This window comes from Strix aluco, chromosome 1 (genome assembly GCF_031877795.1).
Source record: "Strix aluco isolate bStrAlu1 chromosome 1, bStrAlu1.hap1, whole genome shotgun sequence".
Taxonomy (NCBI): Eukaryota; Metazoa; Chordata; class Aves; order Strigiformes; family Strigidae; genus Strix; species Strix aluco.
In genome coordinates this window covers 58,510,665-58,529,782 of record NC_133931.1, presented here as the reverse complement: position 1 = coordinate 58,529,782, position 19,118 = coordinate 58,510,665, and the positions used below count along the sequence as shown (strand labels likewise).

Here is a 19,118-nt window from a genome sequence, read left to right as displayed (position 1 = left end):
TCAAAAGCCAAGGTCAGCCTAAGTTCATGGGCAAATACATGTGACCTTTTGATCTGGACCCATCACCAAAGCCTACAGCTAGTCCTGGGGCTTTGGAAAGAGTTCCACTCCAAAAAACAAATCAAAACAAAACCAAAATTAAATAACATAAAAGCATATGTAGGCCATTATTATTTCAAAACCTATGAAATCACTGCAGAGGTACTAAAGTACCACGAAGTACAAGATTTAAAAACATTTACAGTACAACATTTAGAAACATGTTCATTTGGAGGTTAGAGGGCAGAGGAGGAAAGGCATATATCCAACATCTGATTTCATCTTCTATTATGAATCCACTCTAGTGATTCTATCCCACTTAATGGCACACAAATTTCTTACAAAAATTACAGATACATCCTGGTTATAATTCCTATTATTAATAACAACATAACAACACAGATATTCCTAAACTATAGTCAAAACCCGAGGAGAAAGAGCGTGCTGAGGGGTGTCAGTACTGGCAGAACCAGACCATTTGGAAAGCGGTAAGTAACGTAACAGCACTTCTACTGTACTTGTAGACCAGAAGCATCATTGGAAAATTTCTCCCCATCCAGACAGCTGAATTGTGGTTTAAAAATAAATTATTGCAGAACATACAAAAACAAAAATCAAAGTTTGATTTCAGTGTACATGACTGAGGGCAAAGCACTGAAAAGTAATTCTGGTGATTCGGCACTGTGTGAGATATTTATGCAACAAAGAATACCAACTAAAGCTATTTTAAATATATATCTACAAAAGCTCAGTGACCTACCAAATGATGCTGATCTCAGTACTAATAAAATATATTTGATTAATAGGAATGACTGGAAAGATTACAACTTTCTTAATAATCTTAATAGCATATAAAGACTGTCATACAGACAGCATAAAATATTTTTTAGAACCTTGGAAAACAAGTTATTTAATGATTTCTATATTATGCTTTCTTTCTCAGAAGCCACATGATCCATATGATTATAACCTCAATGTCTGCAGCACAGACTCCCTTTGCATAACTACAACTTTCCAGGTTTAGAAACCTAGAGAAAGTGTGTTACAAATCACTGCTGGTTCAGAGAAAAACAGTATTTACTTTCTCTGTCTCATTCCCCCCCAGATATCATACAGCAGACCAAGTTTCCAAACAGACTGATTTCTGAGGTAAACAGACATATTCAACATACATACATACATGGATGCACACAAAGAGCCAGTACTTACAGCTAAAGATGCCTGGAGGTGGATGCTCTGTTACAAGCAGACAGTTCTCTTCATCACTGTTATCCCCACAGTCATTCTGTTGGTTACAAATCAATGAACCAAGATACAAGCATTTACCACTGGCACAGGTGAATTTGCACTCTGAAAGGCAAAAAAGAAACCAAAACAAAAATTTGTGAGGAAATTGATGCTTACCTTCTTCACTGCTACAATGACTGATATTAAAGGCAATATTTTTCAAGTAGGTGTTATCATGGTGGACAGGTCTTTGGCACTTCAACACCGAAATAAATAATACAGTATTTGTAGCATTGCATGTATAAATATATATGTGACACACTCCAGATCACCAGAATCAATCCACTAGTAAATCAGATTTGCCATTTGGGGAAATTCAACTACTTCTTAAAAAACAGACTATTTTTTTGTATTTCATGTTGATTACAGTTCACTTCAGACAAAGACTATGTTCTCATACATGTCTGTGTGGCACCTTGCGTATTTGGGGCAAGACAGCACTATGAACAAATAATTGTCACACATTAAAAAAAATCTTGCACAATGTAAAACAGCATCAGCTGTAAGGCAACAGTATAGTTTGTAACCAGGAACAATCCTGTCCAGACACAATTATTCTTAACTACCTTCTCAAAACCAATTCACCAGTCTCCCAAATAATTACAATCAGCCTCTGCACATTGAACTCCCACACGCCAGTTTGCCTTACAAAGTCAGTAAACTTCTAAAACCTCTACAAAATGTCTGAATGCCATGCACAGGCATGCTGGCTGACATTTTGTTCATTACAAAAAAAAAATGAATGGTTTCCCCTAAATATGGTTCCGTCATGAGAATAATTCCTACGAGACCAAGTATTTAAACAAAAACTTTGTTACCTCAAGTTCCTTCCTACTTCTCTCCCTTTCTCTGCAAAGGATGCAGGCTGGCTAACTAATCCCGGGTAAGACAGCTCACTAGACAGATCCCTAGCTCTTCAAAAATAAATGTTGAGAAAAACTCCTTACCTCGTCTCCCACTCAAGGTTTACACGGACAGGGGAGCTACACAGTTACCCCTTCAGACAGGGAAGACATTACCTCCATCCTTGGCCTTTTGTTTACTGGTCAAGACTCAGTAAGTGCTAACCAGTGGTAGCTTTTTATGGGAATTACGGTCCAGTGCCTTGTAATCTTGGATGTTTTTTCTTTAATTTTCAGAGCCTAGTCAGACAGGGCTTCAGTCTGACTTGTCTTCTGTCTGAAGCTGTAATACCTCAATAATTAAATAAGGCGTTACATACTAAGGATGTCTACTATGGTTGATAATTAAAATTCCATTGCCCTTCTGCTAAACGGATCATTTAAATGTCACTTCCAGAAACAAAACTTTACAGTAAGTATTTGAAATGTAATTAAGAAATGTTCACAAAAATATACGTGCAATTATTTCTCACTAGGCTTGTTCCAAAGTTAAATACACTACACATAAAGCACAGAGGACATATTATATCTAGACAAATTATAATTTAATGATTAAATTTCCAGTATGTTGACAAATTCTAGGCGATTGTCATTCACAAGCAGAGGCAAAGTAGATGGAACTAGAAACACTCATAAGTAGTTTATTAAAGTAGTGCCGTTCCCTGAACCCTGGGCTTCCCTAAGGCTGCAATTTGGGTTGGCTGATTCTGCTTCAGAGATGATCACTGGTCCTTCCCAACAAAGAGATGGCATTTGTTCATCTTCAATAGTAGCAACGAGAGACTTTCCTTTAATCTTAACAGCACTTGGACTTACTCTGAACTGAGATGACAAGACCTCTAATCCTAAAAAGCCCCTAAAACAGTTGCTGAGGTGTGATATTTACCCACATGTATCTGATGTGTAACACAAGCATGGTAATAGCAAAGGAGAGGAAAAATAAATTGGGAAAGGGAACGAAATAATTTTTCTTAGCAAATTTGTTTTGTAGGTAAAAGTGATTTCCAAACTTCACTCTGAACATTTTTCAGCAAGAGTATTAATGACATTTTGGTACACATACTAGCAAGAATCTACTGCTGAAAAAATATATGCATCAATATGTGTAATATATAAAATGCTACTTAGGAATATAAATGAAAGCCATAAAATGCTACACAAGATAAACAATCATTTCCTGTGGAAAAAAATTTTCTATTTCACTTGGTCAAGCTGCACTCAAAAATCAGTATTTGCCTAAATAAGGTCCTCAAGATTTAAGCTTTATCAGTCCAACCTTGCAGTACTTGAACTATTTGAATCATACAATAAAATACTGTACAAACAAAATATTTTTCCCTGTTCGTCACCCTGTCCTTCTCTGTTATAACAAAAAACTGAAGAGGCATTTAAGGTCTTAGGTTTTCTGTTTTGAGTACAGAGAAAAAAATTTATGAAAAAATTCATGAAAAATTTATGAAAAAATTCATAACCACAGTAAGCCTTTGAAACCCAAGGAACTAAGAAGGTCATTAACAGTTACTTTTGGAAAAGAGACTTAAAAGATCAATCTCAATATTAACAATCTCATAATTACAACAGTTCGGGACTCTTTTCTGCAACTTCATGAAGTAAGAAACTAGAACAAGTAATGAACAAAGCTGCCTTGGCAGATTAGAAAAGTTGGCTTGAAAGGGTTCAAACTTTCCAGATATCTTAAATAAGGAATATAACACAGGTGAAATTAAGAGTGGTAAAGGACATACTGCTTCTATTTGAAAGACAAATATCAAACACCATATTGCTTGAAGTTAGTACATTTGGCATGTTACTTTGGCCACAGTATTTAATTCTTTCCAGTGTCTTTGCGTTGAGTCCTAACGTTCCACGCGTCCCCCATGGCTGACATAAAATGTTCAAGCAAGATGTCAGGTCAATTAAAGCTAAAGAACTTCGGGTTTCTGTTTGCCACTAGATTACACAGTCTTCAGACAAAAGACCAAACAAAGCTTTAAATTTTTAGTAGCTCTATTAAAGTCTTAAAGTGCTGCTTTTTAACTAACATTACCATAAAAGGACTAACCAGAGGAAAGAATTTGTACTTTTTTGTCCTAGATAATGGACCGCATTGAAAATTGGCTTCAAAAAACAGACTCAATCAACTTTTCTTGTAAAATTTTATGGCTACTTCCTCCTTCCCTCAGATACATGAACATTGCCATTGTCGAAGTGCATTAAAAAAAAGAGTCGTCAGGCCTCTCGTCCCCTGTTGATGTGCCCACGTTGACTGGAAGGTTGCTCACAATACCACAGGAATTCTGTGTTGATTTTAAAATGGAACTTTTTAAAACTGTTGTCAAAATCATCTTGCCTTGTGATCTCCCACCAAATCTATTTGCCAAGCAGTCATGCTGTACTGGGCCTGGCTGGGATGGAGTTAACTTTCTTCATAACAGCCCCTACGGTGCCGTTTTGGATTTGTGACCACAGTAGTGTTGATAGCACACCATTGTTTTGGCTATTGCTGAGCAGTGCCTACACAGCATTGAGGCTTCCTTTTTCTCACTCTGCTACTCCCAGGGAGTAGGCAGGAGGTGGGCAAGAGTCTGGGAGGGGACGTGGCCAGGACAGCTGACCACAGTTGACCAAAGGGATCCTCCATGTCATATAGCATCATGATCAGCAATAAAAAACAGGGGGTTTGTCTTCCCGTTGCTCAAAGACTTGGCTGGGCATTGGCCTACTTATGAGAGGTGGTGAGTGACTGCCTTTGCATGACTTGGTTTTTTACCCCTCTTTCCTTCACTTATTAAAACTGTCTTTTTGCTGTTACTACTCTTCCTATTCTCTCCCCTGTCCTGCAGGGTGGGAGGGGGCAGTGAGCAAGCAGCTGTGAGGGTGCTTAGCTGCTGACCAGGATCAACCCATAATAGACACATGTGCAAAAGTAACTTCTAAATCTAACAAAATTACTTTCGAATGGAGGACACAAAAGTGCAAAACTTAGCCTCCATAATCACATTCTGTTGAAGTCAGAAGATGTATCATAGGAATGGGACAAATTAATTAAGCAGATTATTCAATGAAAATACAGATACTTCTGAGCATGGAACATACTTAGCATCAGGTATTTGTGACTTGTAAACAAAAATTCAGTACATTAACTTGCATAGTGAATGCATTTAAACAGTGTGTGCTCTTACTAAAACCAGAAGAGAACCCTTCCTTGTAAAGCAAGGTGAAGCAAAGTCAGGTTGATAAAGATAATAGAAAGCAAATACTAGAGTACTGTCAAACCGAAAGTTAGTAAATAGATGTGCAGAGATCTGTACCAAAATACTAGGAGTGACCTCAAAACACTCTGGCAGGGAAATCCAGACCAGTCCAGACTAAACCAATGTGCCTAATGACACACCAGAGAGCCCTTTTCAGTACAAAGTCTTGTACTTGGCCCGTCTAGACAAGAAGAGGGGAAAAAAGCTCCTGTTCTGAAAACAAGCCAGCACGATCCTTTTTTCATGAATAATGTTTCAAAGCTACGCATTTTTCCATTTCATTTTCAAGTGGCAATTAGTGAAACATCAGTAGGTCGGTCAGCAAGGCTTTGACTAGAGCTAAACCTGAAGCAAGATGACAGCTACTGGAGGTTGAAAAAAACAGCCCTTCTTATAATTATGTCTTACTATGTTCATAATTATGTCTGCAGCATAATTTTAAATTTTATCTTGATGATATACTGATTCTTCAACACAAAGTTTTAAGAAACATACTTCCAGGTAGAACTAGACTACCTTGAAAAAAAGAAATACTAAGAATATTTCCTATTTTTATAAACTGTCTGCAAGAAGTATAACTAAGCATATTGCTCAAATGTTCAAGGTAGCTGCTTGTATGTATAAACTCTCTACATACAAATATCCATTAATATATGACTACATTTCAAATAGTTAATTGAAGGTTATGTTTCAGCTGCAACAGCAAAAGATGGATTTGCCTCATGATACAAAAAACCTACTCTGATCTGAGGTTTTTTATTGTGAAATGCAAGATCTGCTGTATTAGGTAGGCTTATTTTACACTTCCGTGCCTACCCAATGAGACAATTTTATCCTTGCATTCAACTTAATTCTCTTAGACTTCATTTACACTTGACTTCATCCATATGAACAGCATTCCCATTGTTTTGTCATCCCACTTACTGTAGGGCATTTTTAATTATAGCTAAGTGCTGTTTGTTTTTGTAATGCAAGTCAGGTCAAGAAAAAAAAAAAAAAAGCAACGAAGTGTCATATTGAAAAAATATGGTGGTTTAGGCCACTGTTATGATGCATGTCACAGCTACTTATTTAACAGGTCGAGATGATTATCTGACCCAGGGGCAGAATTCTATTCCATCCGTTCAAATAAAAAATAAAAAAACTATATACACAGCCAGTGATCTCAAATTGTTGTGGCTATACTGTAGTAACAATTCAAATGCAGAAAATTAAATCCTAAGTGATGTCTGGGATTTAACTGGAGTGTAAAGGCACTCTCCCAAAATCCAGCAAACTGGTAGCAGCCCTACCAGCACAGCCAGCAGAGGGTGATCAAATACCCTACTGGCATCGTGTAAGTGAAAAGTGAAAATCTCTTTGCCTCTGTGTGGATCTAGATCTCTAGAACAAAGGCCTAATTTCTAATTTCTTACATAAAGACTCCATTTTAAGTATGTCATCATACTTCTTCATATTCCTGTTACTGTTGCAGTATATTCCATATACTGCAACACGAAACAGCCTGAAAGAAAATAAGTTAAAGGGCATCATCACCTGTTATAAGGGTAATAAGAGGCAGAAGTAGTAAATTGGGGAGGGTGGGAGGAAGCACACTTTGCTAGAGATTAAAGAAATATAAACCACAAATACCAGAGTCAGTACAATAAAACCCTGTTCAACCTCTGATAAACATCTGTCTATTATTTTTAATATTGTAGATTGTAGCTTTATAATGGGAAGCAAATCATAAATAGGAGGCAGTGTACACAAGGAACATGTTTATTTGGGGAAAAAGCTTGGTTAATAAGGAAGATGGCAGGCTGCCACACGGTCTAATAAACCTCTGTTGGTGCAGGGAAGGGAGGGATAAATAGGTCTTTACAAAACAAAAAAACACTTCATAAAAAGAATGCCAAGCAGAATACCAGCAAACATGAAAGCGGATCAGCTTATGCAGAGTAAGAAGCAGAGATGTAAGCCACAGTCAAAGGCCTGTCCTCACTGCCCACAGCCTCGCATAGGACAGGGGAGTCTGTCGTCAGAGCCACACAACGTGGAGGCCGAGAGACCTTCTCTGCCCAGGGGAGATTACAGCCTTAAACCCAGGCTGATTGAAAGAAGATTGTTACTGGTTCAAAACCGATTTGCTGAGCTGCTACTCTCTTGCAGTCCCCCATGCTCGCTTGCTTATCCAGCAGTTATCTTTTCATCTTCTTCTTAAGGCAAAGCCTGAAGCTATGCCCTTTAACTAGTTACTATTTATGCCAGTAGCTAAAGGAAGCAAACACAGTATTTGTACACACAGGTAGTGAAATCCGCTGCAGTTCACCAGTTCAGGGCGTTAGGACATTTCACTAAGCTTACCTTAATTAACAGCCTGAACAAAATTGCACTCCACGGGCATGGGGACAACTGAAAGACCTCCTTTATTTTGAGATTTGTCAGTGAGATTCATTTTTGACTGAGATCTTTCTTCCTCCTATACGTCTCTGGTGTGAAAAGAAACAGAAAAGTCTCTTCCAGAGACTTTTAGGTCATTGTGAAAAAAGAGTTTTCATCAACACTAGAAACTTCCGCATCTACACTAAATTCAGGAGACTGGCTGTCACTCAGTCACCATCCTGCCCACACAGCAAGCCTCCACAGCCTCACAGCAGGTACCAGCAGCTCCCCTGAGCAGGCCTCTGAGAACATGGAGACAACAGTTTCCAGCACAGCACTCATCTCAAACGGACAAGCCTCTCCAAGGTGATCTCAAAGACCATCAAGCTCACCCAAATCACCAGTTTTGCCACCATAGGGAAAGGCCAATAAAGGAGAGCTTCTTTTATTGCCACCTTCATGGGTGATCTTTCCTATTGTATCAATTACCTTTCCATAAAACAGCAAGGCAGTATCAGAGCACATTTGTATTTTCTGCCCTTCTACCCACTTGCTTTTCCTGACCTGGCAATGACCTGCCTGTTTATTATGCCCACATAGCACTGAAACACCAGAACTTCTCAACAAAACTCAAGACTTGTGTCCCCTGCTCTGCACTGATGTAAAGCCTCCTTTACATCCCCACTAAAGCAGCCTGATACCCTCTCCAGCCACACAGCTTCTGCAGAAACATCCTCCCAGCACCACATGCCCTGCACTCCCCCGCTCAGGGACTTGTGTCAGTGCCAACAACAGTCTTGACTTTGACCTGTGGGGTGCTTGGGTCAGAGCCCGCAGAAAGGAGGACACAGAGCGCCATGGCAGATGCGTGCAGCTGCCAAGGTGGCGGGCAAGGAACACCTTCACTCCAGCTCCTGAGAAGGAACGACCTAGAAGCAATGGGTTTCCACAAGCCATGAGAAGGCCTCGTGTTTCTCCCAGTTCAATGCAGTGGTGAAGCAGGGCCCGCTACGGCATGCCAGGCCCTTCCGCGGGGCCCATGTCCTGGCCCGTCGCCTCACCCCAGGAAGGTGCCAATGCTCAGGGCTGGGGCTGCCCTGGTGCCCCCCACTGCCCTGCTCCTGGCTGGGGGTGGGACAGGCCCTGGCTGCCAGGCCCTGCCCTGATGGACCCCAGGGGAGCCCTCACCTCCCCCTGACATTTCTATGCTTACTAGCAGAGTTTTCCTAATCAAGTATGGGGAAGGCGCATTGGTGACTCAGCTAATGACACTCTCATTTTCAGTTGTGAAATTACATGAGGAGATGATTAAAAATACATTAAATATGTACCTTATAATTTTTGTCAAGCACAATGTCATTATCATGGGCAAGTGCAGATGAGAAGTAAAGGGTATGTGCAAATGAGATTTTCTTAACATCTAGTTCTTAATCATAATTCAAAGAATTCTTGAATTATGGTAAATATTTTAAAATTATCTTAGTTGGTTTTCATCTTAAGAAATCTTTAATAATCACAAGCAGTCACTTACCAGGTTTGTAGATTGTTGCATACGTAGAAGAATATAAAACAAAAAATCATGTTACTGTAGCAGCTTTCTTGTTTTTTCTTTGGAATACTGTTTGCATAGCAAATAGCTCAAGACTAGACCATTTTATCAGGTACCATCACAACTTTTGAATCCAGAGAAATATAGACTAAACCATGTCAACTTCACAGGTGCATTGCTAAATTCTGACTGTAGTCCTAAAAATGGGCCCAGATGAGGACACAGCAGTTACTGCAACACCTGAGGACTATCTGGGGGTTGGGGGAGATGGGATAAATGGTGGGAAAAAGTACTGTTCTCTGTTATTAATTTAGGTCAGATTACTTAAGACTGTGACCCCTGCAAGGCAGGAACCATTTTCAGTTAGCTCTCCTAGGAGGTACTGAAATACAGCATAAATATCATTCTCATCTGCAATCGTGTGATGTTACTGAAGCAAGAAGGGGTCTGAGAACACACCCAAGAATTTGACTTTCCATACCAGTAATGTACAATGCAGGCAAGAGTACACCATGTTTCGGGTGGCTGTTCAGAAGGTGCCCACCTAATACTGATGACAGGAATTTTTTACACATCTTCCTGTGCACACTATGCAGAAAATGTAAGAGAAATGAATGTATTTACTACGTGTCAAGATGCAGGACAGTTACGGAGCTTCTGCTGTAACATGAATTCCGGATTTTAATGGACAAGAGAGTTCTCCTTTCATTTCTCAATGGCATTTGAATTGTGCAATGCACACTAATGTTAATGAAATGACAAGTTTTTTATCATCTGTAACATGTTCTTCAATCCACATCTGCAGAGGCTTGCATGTTCCTGTAGTAAATACCTTGTCACTGTTAGTTTTTGTAGTTAAAGAGTGATTTCCCTTTAAGCCCAATTATCTAAAAAGTGTCTAACTCAGGTCACTGTGCCTCAGTGTTCACAAACAAAAAATATAAGCAAAATAATACATAAGAGTACAGCCAAATTGCTCTCAGTGGCTTGCACTTGTACTGCATAGACAATGATTTTTACAAACTAGTACTGTCATATATCAATTGTTTTAATTCTTCAGTCCTTTCTCAGCTCTAACAAATGAGTCACACATTTTATTAACTTTAGTACCTTTCCCAGAAAACCAGGTTTTTATGGCTAAATCTTTTAAAATATAAACAAAACAGTGTTTTTCCTATTAGAAGATTCCTCTTTTCTACCCCTTGCATTCTCCTCCATTCAATTTCCATGAACACTCCCTTCCAAATCCGTATTGCATTGCAAATGTATACAGACTCCACCTATATGCACTTCCATATAGCAGAGCTGGTAGTCATCTGGCTTGCCTAGTATTTTCTGCCATAAATGTCTCAGAGAATCCCTCCCATGTTCACTGCATGCAGCAGGTCTGTGATGCCGAGCAGGAAGAACACTCCCCAGGTTACAGAAGTGCCTTGTCTTTGTCCCAGGAAATTTTCTTCCGCTTTTATGGAAGTAAAAACTGTTAAAAAAAAAAATGCAGTTATCTTTGCATTGTCTGTGTCAGGAGACGGCAACACTCCAAAATAACTAAAAGGTGCAGACACTGTGAGGCTCCAGTGATACCACTGCTGGAGCAATAGCCCAAACCATACTGGGAGAGCAGGGGAAGAGGTAGATTGACTCTGGTGGGGAAAGGAGGTGAGCTCTGCTCCCCCACACTTTCACACAAGATTTCCGTTTCACTTCCAAGTATCTATGCTGCCAAGAGCAGCCATTACTACAACCACCAGATGCTCCTCTTTTGTCCACAAGTGCTCCCAACATTCAGTGCACAGGAGAGACAGATGAGAGGGAAGAAATATGAATGCAGAGCACAAAGTCAGTAGTTTAGGGGTCAAGAGTGCCTCATTTAGCAACCTAAGCAGCATAGTTTCCATAAAGATTATTTCACACTACAATTATGCAACTTTGTTTAAGCATCAGCAACATATTTGACCATATAGCAGCTATTTAACCAAGATTATTTCATAATTTCCATGGCCAAAGTGCTTACAAAGTAACGCTAATACAGGCATCCTGAAGAAATCTCTACCACGTAAATCTTTCTGTTGTTGGAATGGTATCATTTGAAAAGTAGTAGTGCATCTAGGACAGTGCATTTCTGGTTGGGAATATGAATATACAATTAACACAACACTGGACAGTGCTGAGTCTATCCATGCACCATGCTGTATCTTGGGAAACTTTACGGCACAGAAAACCAAAGCAAACAGCTTTCCTTCCCCAAACTGCATTCAACTTTGCAGATACACTGTGTGTTCAAGTGAAAAAGTACCTAACAGATAGGCACAAGCCTGACAGGATGCAAAACCTGTACATAAACAGGGCCTCTAGTTCACAAGCTCAGGCCATGACTACCCTGCATGTGAGAACCAACGTAAATGTGCTACGTCCCCATAACCAAACGCTTTGGGCTGGCACTGCTGCCCGACAGGGGGGGCACAGCCTTCCTCCGCCATCGGCTGCGGGTCCCACACACACACAGCCACTTCTCTGGAAGGAGACAGAGAAACTAAGGAGGTTTCCAGTGGGTCTGTTTTAATCAGGCGGTCCCCTCGACCCAAGCACCACCCCGCTGACCAAGCAGCAGGGTGGTGAGGGGGGAAGAGAGTGGAGCAGGGCCCTGAGGGAGGCAGGACGGTGGCAGGGCACCCAGATGTGATGGTAAGGGCTTGTCTTCACAGCTGACATCTGCACATCTGCCTTGGGTGGAGCTGGCACAGCTGGCTTGGAGAAGTTAACCATCCTTGCCTCCTTCTAAACACAATTTCGCAAAAGGAGCACTGGAGGCCTGGTGCCTGCTGTACCAGTGCGCCTGAGGAATGCCCACCTGCCACGCACGTGTACATGTGTGATCTGGGGACCACTGATGGATGAAGCTGACTTTACCGACAAAATGTGCATCGCGTTTGAGAGCCAAGCATTTGATTTCCAAACCACACCCCAAAGTCCCGACACATTACCACAAGCCTACAGCTCTTCTGGACATCATTTCTGTCTGTGGTTTATCTTAATATGCTGGACTGGAAATTACCGTGGCTGACATGCAGATCAGCCATGCCAGCCTTAAGACAGCAATGTCTGTCAGAGAGGCAGGGTAGGCGGCTGTTAGCGATAACCATTTCAGCCATCTAATTTTAATCTGCCACTGTATATCTGTCAGAAGCCCTACAGAATTTTTTGGGTGGGGACAAGAGATGGGCTAGGACAAATCTCTGGTTACAGCTCAAGTTATCAGTGTATCGATGACAAGTTAAAGCATGTTAAAAATTATACAAGTGATGCGCTGAACACAGAGAACCACCCAAAAGCAAACCAGCCATGAAAGAGAACAGCCAGAGCATCGAAAACTCGAGAGCAGCTAATTGTGTTTTAACTGTGGGCAAGGTAGTTTGTCATATTGTACCAGCTCATTATTACTAATCTGTTCAGAGACGGTGATAATTTTCTTATTTTTATAAGCCAATATAATTAAACTGAGGTCAGTTTCACAGTGCTGGTCTCTCCTCAGAAGACTTCAAATAGAGAGCTCATAGTAGAGCGAAAAAGCCAGCCTATACAGCACACTGCTAATTTTCAAGCAAAAACAAAGGAACAAAATATTTGTTGGAGCTTTTTTGTGTTCCATCACATACCTCTAACTTAGGGTCCTTTGGCTTAAAAAATTATGTTGAGACACTAAGAAACACCATCTAAACAGATCCACTTTCCTTGTCATTAGGAAATACTTCTTTAAAACATAAAATGTGTTACTATTGAATGTTATACTAACATACAAAAAATACTTCTCCAGAGAGGTGATCATTCCAAAATCCAGGCTGCAGATTAAAAACATTTTATGATCTGCAGGCACTGCATTCAGATAAATGAATATAAAAAGAATGATCACACATCCTAAAGAAAGAAAAAGGAAGTTCAACAGCTACCAAGATAAAGAGCAATCTAGCACACAAATATCTGCGCATCAAATTCAAAGGTGAAACTCTACAGTCACGTAATACAGGGCTCCCTGATTTCTTCTTAGCCCAATTAAGTTCTCAGCTATTTACTGATATATAATGAAGGCTACAATTAAATGAACACTGTGAATATGTTAGTACATTTTAGTAAGTTTGTGCGTCAAACCTGTTGTTTGTAAGGTCTGAGCCGAGATGTGGCTTCCAGTGTGCAACCACCACCTGTTCTTTGCAATATTAAACAAAAAGCGTTCACCTAAAGTACTTCTGCAGTGGTTTACACAAACCCTTTGTGTTACAGTGGATTAGGAACAAACTAGCTAGAGAAGTTGTAATTAATAACAGTGGGGAAATAATATTGAAATACATCTTTTTACACTTCATGCAGTAACTCTGTATTTGAGTTGACAGCAAATTATTTAATGTGCTCGACTACCTAAGAGATGGAAGACAGACGCAGTGATGGCAGAACAATACACCCTGATAACAGGTCATTCAAAAGGTTAGGAAGCCCCTTTCCTAACAGATCATGGTTCTATGAAAAATTTCCTAAAAGACCTATGTGTGAGGGTTTTTAAGGAGCTTACCTGTTTTAAATAATAAACACACACTCTAATACTTACTGGTACACAGTATGCAGTCATAAAAGGCTTCAAAATGGGATTAACCAATTAAAAGAGATGAGTATGTTTATATTTAAACAGATATGCATGTATAACAGTAATAACTTGCAGTCTTCAGAATATATTGCAGTTGCTAAATGCATAGCTTAAATGGTAGCACATTCGAGAGAGAAAAATACAGTTCTGGTTTAAACACATTTTTTAGATTTCCAAACATGACCTCACACTCTCAGCTTTATTTTTGTCAAAGCTTAAAATACAGAATGAAAAAATCTTTTTCTACAAGCACACATTAAGCATATCATTAATAAAAGAAAAATTATATTATCTTGTGACTAAAACACCAACATTCACGTGATATGACACAGCAAAGTATCTGCTTATTCTTCTTGAAAGGCAAAGCTGTGGCAGAACTACTATCGTCAGATTAGATGGAAGCAGTTTTGTTCTGTTCGTCAACATTATTTCTCAGGACACTAATCACCACTTTTTGATTTCCATGGTGATTCCTAGGGAGTAGAGCTGTAGGATGTTGTTCTTTGCAACACTTAAATTACTAAGTTAGGGCAAACATTTTAAATGCCAGGTATTAGAGAGACACTCACAAAGGAATAACTGAAGAAAATAATTAATTCTATTTCTGATTTCCAAACAGAACATCAGGGTCCTTCAGAGAATCACTATCCTGCAGCTTTTTAGAAGTGTAATTACATCAGACAAAACTTGGGTGAAAAAATTTCTATTTAATGACATCAAAGGTGGGAAGAATTCACATACTTAGACTGTCTACAAACCAGCATTAAAATTATAAGCATCAAAGAAATGGGTAATGGATAGTCAGTGGGTCTGTCTCATTTTTGACACTTTGGGGGCTAATGACACGTATTTTAATCATAACTCTGCTTCACTGAATTCAACTCCTAAACATGTACTTTAAATATCTTGCTCACTCCTTTCTTTGACACTGTAGGTGATCTATATAAACTAAGATTGTGGAGAGATACTATGCATATATATAGATACAGGAAGACAGAAAAGGAACATTAAAAGAAGAGAGGAATGTTTTGCCCCTTCTTAAGTTTTTAAAACATTAAGTATTTCATTCTCTTTCTCTCTTATCCCATGAGAGAGAAAGCGAAGAAATATTACAAGTACCTACATGGTGAAAACTAACTGAGATGAGAGAGGACTACTCCTTAAATCACTTTAAAACTCTCTAGATCAGATCTTCAGCTTTAATGGGGCTTCACATATTTATTTCACTTAAAGTTTATTTATATCAAATGCCTAGCAATCAGCAGCCTACATCTTGCCTTTTGCATAAAAATTTCTGCAAGCATCTTCTAAATTTTTTTTCTCTTTCTCAAGCCACATATCAACAGCAAAACAAGGAAAGCATAACCTGATTAATAAAAGAATCATACCAGTGTTCTTTTATTTTAAAATAAGTTCTTTCTTTACAATATGTAGCCAAATACCTCACAAAGAAATAAAATCAAAGAACAAAAAAACCCCCAATGTTTACATATTCTTTCCTTAAAAAATTCACCTTTGATTCATATCGTTATATATAGAGACATATACTGTCACATGAATATATCTAATGGCAAACTCAAAGCACAGGCATTGTAGGCCAAGATTTGAAGCAAAACTGGCCTTAGATGTAGAGTATTGACCCTCAGATTCCTTCACAAAGTACTCAGCCTGTGAATTATTTCATACTCCTTAAAAACAAGGACAATGTAGAGTTCAAGCTCTCAATGCAAAACCACCAAAAAAGTATTGGCTTATTTTATATGGAAATTCCTGTGGGTCAATAGAAAACACATTTTTTATTTTAAGCAGAGTATCATCTGATTTTGAATCCATATATCAACAATGTATTATATAATGTATGATGTGCATTAGGCAATGCAGGGCAAAAAAGCACATTCCAAGCACACATGGAATACTCCTGCCAGACTGTACTACAATTTTTCAGTTTCCGTTTTAATACTTGATGTCTGCATACAAAATCAGCAAGCCCAACAAGAAGATGGCCTCAATTATTTCCATATAATGTTCAGGAGAAAAGAGGTTTGCTGGCTATTCCGGTTGCTATAAGAGGGAGCAGCCTACAGTACTGCACCACTACACTTGCAAAGTATGCAAGACTTAAGTCTTGTAAAGTACAGATGCTCCCTGACATGGAGCAGCATGAAGGTAATGCATAAGGTTGTGTACCAAAAGACCTAAGGGGAAAAACTATTATGCTGTCTTAAGTAATAGTTCTAGAAATTTTTCTTTCTGAAAAGTCACAGAAGATTTTCTAAGATCTTGAAACAAAAAGATTGCAACTATTGCCTTAGCTGCAGTTTTCCCCTGGTTTATATGATGTTGGGCAAGCTATTTGACTTTTCTCGGCATATCTAGAGCTGGGATGATAATAAGAATAAGAATAATAAGAACAATGTTGATGCCACTACTGAAATGGTCCAGGTATGTAAAGCTTGTAATGACTGTAAGAAGGAAGGCACTAGCAAACTGAGTAACATTATCATGTGTCTCAGTGTTGACAAGAATCTCTACTGATGAATTATTTTAATAATTTTCTAGTTCCATTAGTTTTTTAAACCTCATCAACTATTACTTCATTTCTGTTATCTGTACAGATATACTCAATGGAAACTGGCCGGTGTTTCAGCTGTGCCACCCAGACAGCTATCAGATGAGATACAATGCTCTTGTTCACTTCCATTTAGTCCAAATATTTATCCCTATCAACGAAAAAGTAAAACTAAACACTTCCATATCTCATCTTGCAAGAAAAGTCATTTTTTTTGTTCAGACGTGGTTCCAAATGTCTGTTTTTAACTATATACGAAGAACATTTATGTTAGTATATAACAGTGCTGCAGTGGCTAGTAGAGCTTTACCTTGTTTATCTTTCATTTCCTGAGGCAGATACAGCACCTCAAGAAGAAACGCTGAGCAGTATTCTCTTAGAAGACTAATCCATATTCTTTCTATATCCTTCACTTGATTCAGGATCTATTCTTCGTACTCAGTGAAGTTAGTAATAAAGCTAATGTTCACTGCAAGACTGCAAGGATCAGGATTTCAATGAGAAAGGAAGAATGGTTATGAATTTCTTGCACCCATATACAAGGATGCCTTTGTCCCCGATGACGTCTTCCCCAACTATTTCAAATTAAAGTAGTCAGATAAATGAAAATGATTTATCTCTGCATGGAGAAAAAGAGTACTAGCAGGGTATGTGAGGCATCATAAGGATGGAAAGCTGCCATGATCTCTTGTCTAAAATATTGTGCGTCAGAGCCTGTGTCAATGGTCCGTGACCCTGCCACCTCTCCACCCTGAAGGCCATGAAATTGGGCCTGAGACAGCCATCATTTCATGATGGCTCTGGGACAGTTCAGAATTAAACAAAAATTGCACTGTTAAATTACTAATTTATGGGAGAGGTGTAAAGGTTTGAAAGAACCTCTCCGAAACTTCTGCTGCAGCCATGATGATGAATATGCTGAGCCTCCAGAACCTTGAGAAAGGTTTTGAAGAGAATAAAAATAAAAGCACAATTAGCAGGCAACTGAATGTAGCTACAGATTGCTTTTCGTTTATTATTCTATTCCCCAGCACGTCAGGGAAGGATAATTTTAAGACCTACAAGTGAACAGAGACCAGTAACTCTTGGCTTAAATAGCTAATAAAACCTGAACGGACATTTTATTTTATTGCTAGTTCAGCCACCAGTACCAATTGGTCAAGGGCTCAAATTCACTTTCATTTGACATTATGTCTTCAGTCCCTGACACAGTGGTGACAGTATGTATCTCAACAGCCCAATTTCAATGGGACCGTAATAGGACCGTAACAGGACTTTCAACACGATGTAGGACTACACCTCGAAACAGGGACCATGCTTTTCTGCGACTGCGTGCCAGCCCTACACCAACCAAGGCTCCCCAACTCCAAGTGAGCAAGCAGCACCCAATGCTGATGGAAAGGAGTCTCCTCTGCAGTAACAATCATAAATTGTGCAGATCTATTTGCAGCACATGACAGATCCAGGTGCCTCTCCCAGTTCTCCTATTCCAGAAAAATGAACAGGATAATTAAGCATGTCTGGGATTTACTGAGCTGGCAGATTTAGTACTGAAGGAGAACACCTTGTGCAGTAAGCAAAGTCCTGATGCATGCAACATTACCTGCAGGGGCAAAAGGAGACTGCCTGATTCGCGTGTCAGCTTCCCCTCCATCTTGCATCCAGTGATTTTCCTACTTTCTCTCACCATGCAGAGAACACCCTTATGGTACACAAGTTTTCAGACTGAACTGATATTGATAAGGTCATAATTTTTCTGGCACTACCAGTTAGCTTCTGAAAATGAGCTCCATATATATGTTTTTCCTTCCTTTTTACCACAGACAGCCAACAGACACGGGTCTTCTAGAATTAAAACTAAGTCAAGCTTAAAAACATTAACAACTATTTTTTAAGGAATCACAGACACACAAAAATTATTACTAACCATAACAAAAAGGGAGAAGTCAGAAGATTTTGTGCCTGAGCTGCTGAATTGCCATAGCTGGTTTTTTGGATTCCATAATAGAAATAATGCATATTGTATAAAAATGTCATATAGAAACTGGCTCCATTGCACTCAGCACGAAAACCAAACTTCGTAATAATTGATGTGAGGTCTGTCATTGATATTAGCAACATTATTTAGCATTGTAGTAAATCATTAGATGGAAAATTACATTGAAACATAACATTTAACTTTCTTAGAAGTTTGTAGAAGTTCTCAGCCAATCTGCACTTCGTACCTTAGACATATCTTCATTATAACTGATATTTCTAGGTTTTTCATTGGTATCTTCTTCATGAAATGTGAAATTTACCATGTGTTTGTCTTAAAACTTGTTTCATAAAATTTTCCAAGTTTCCAGGTTACTAGTTTAATACTAAAAGAAGAAAGTTACTACAGGAACAAAAAAAATTGCTATTTTAGTATTAAAACTTCCTTTCTTAGTAAAAGTCACAGTTTTATGGAGCAGTAGTGGGAGAATTTTAAGTGCACTGCTTAAGTGGTTGCAAAAAAAAAAACAAAAACACCTTA

General features: G+C 39.0%; 1 protein-coding gene across 4 annotated transcripts in view; it reads right to left on the bottom strand.

The window, feature by feature from the left end:
* Positions 1 to 19,118, bottom strand: part of LDLRAD4 (low density lipoprotein receptor class A domain containing 4) — a 294,715-nt gene that overhangs the window by 154,035 nt on the left and 121,562 nt on the right. For all 4 annotated transcript variants that reach the window (XR_012623080.1, XR_012623081.1, XM_074822547.1 and 1 more), the window contains one exon: positions 1,249 to 1,389. Coding sequence is in view for 2 of the 4 variants with exons in the window: in XM_074822547.1 (XP_074678648.1) it covers positions 1,249 to 1,389 (141 nt within the window). In the remaining 2 variants the exon portion in view is untranslated. The remainder of the gene's footprint in view (positions 1 to 1,248; positions 1,390 to 19,118) is intronic.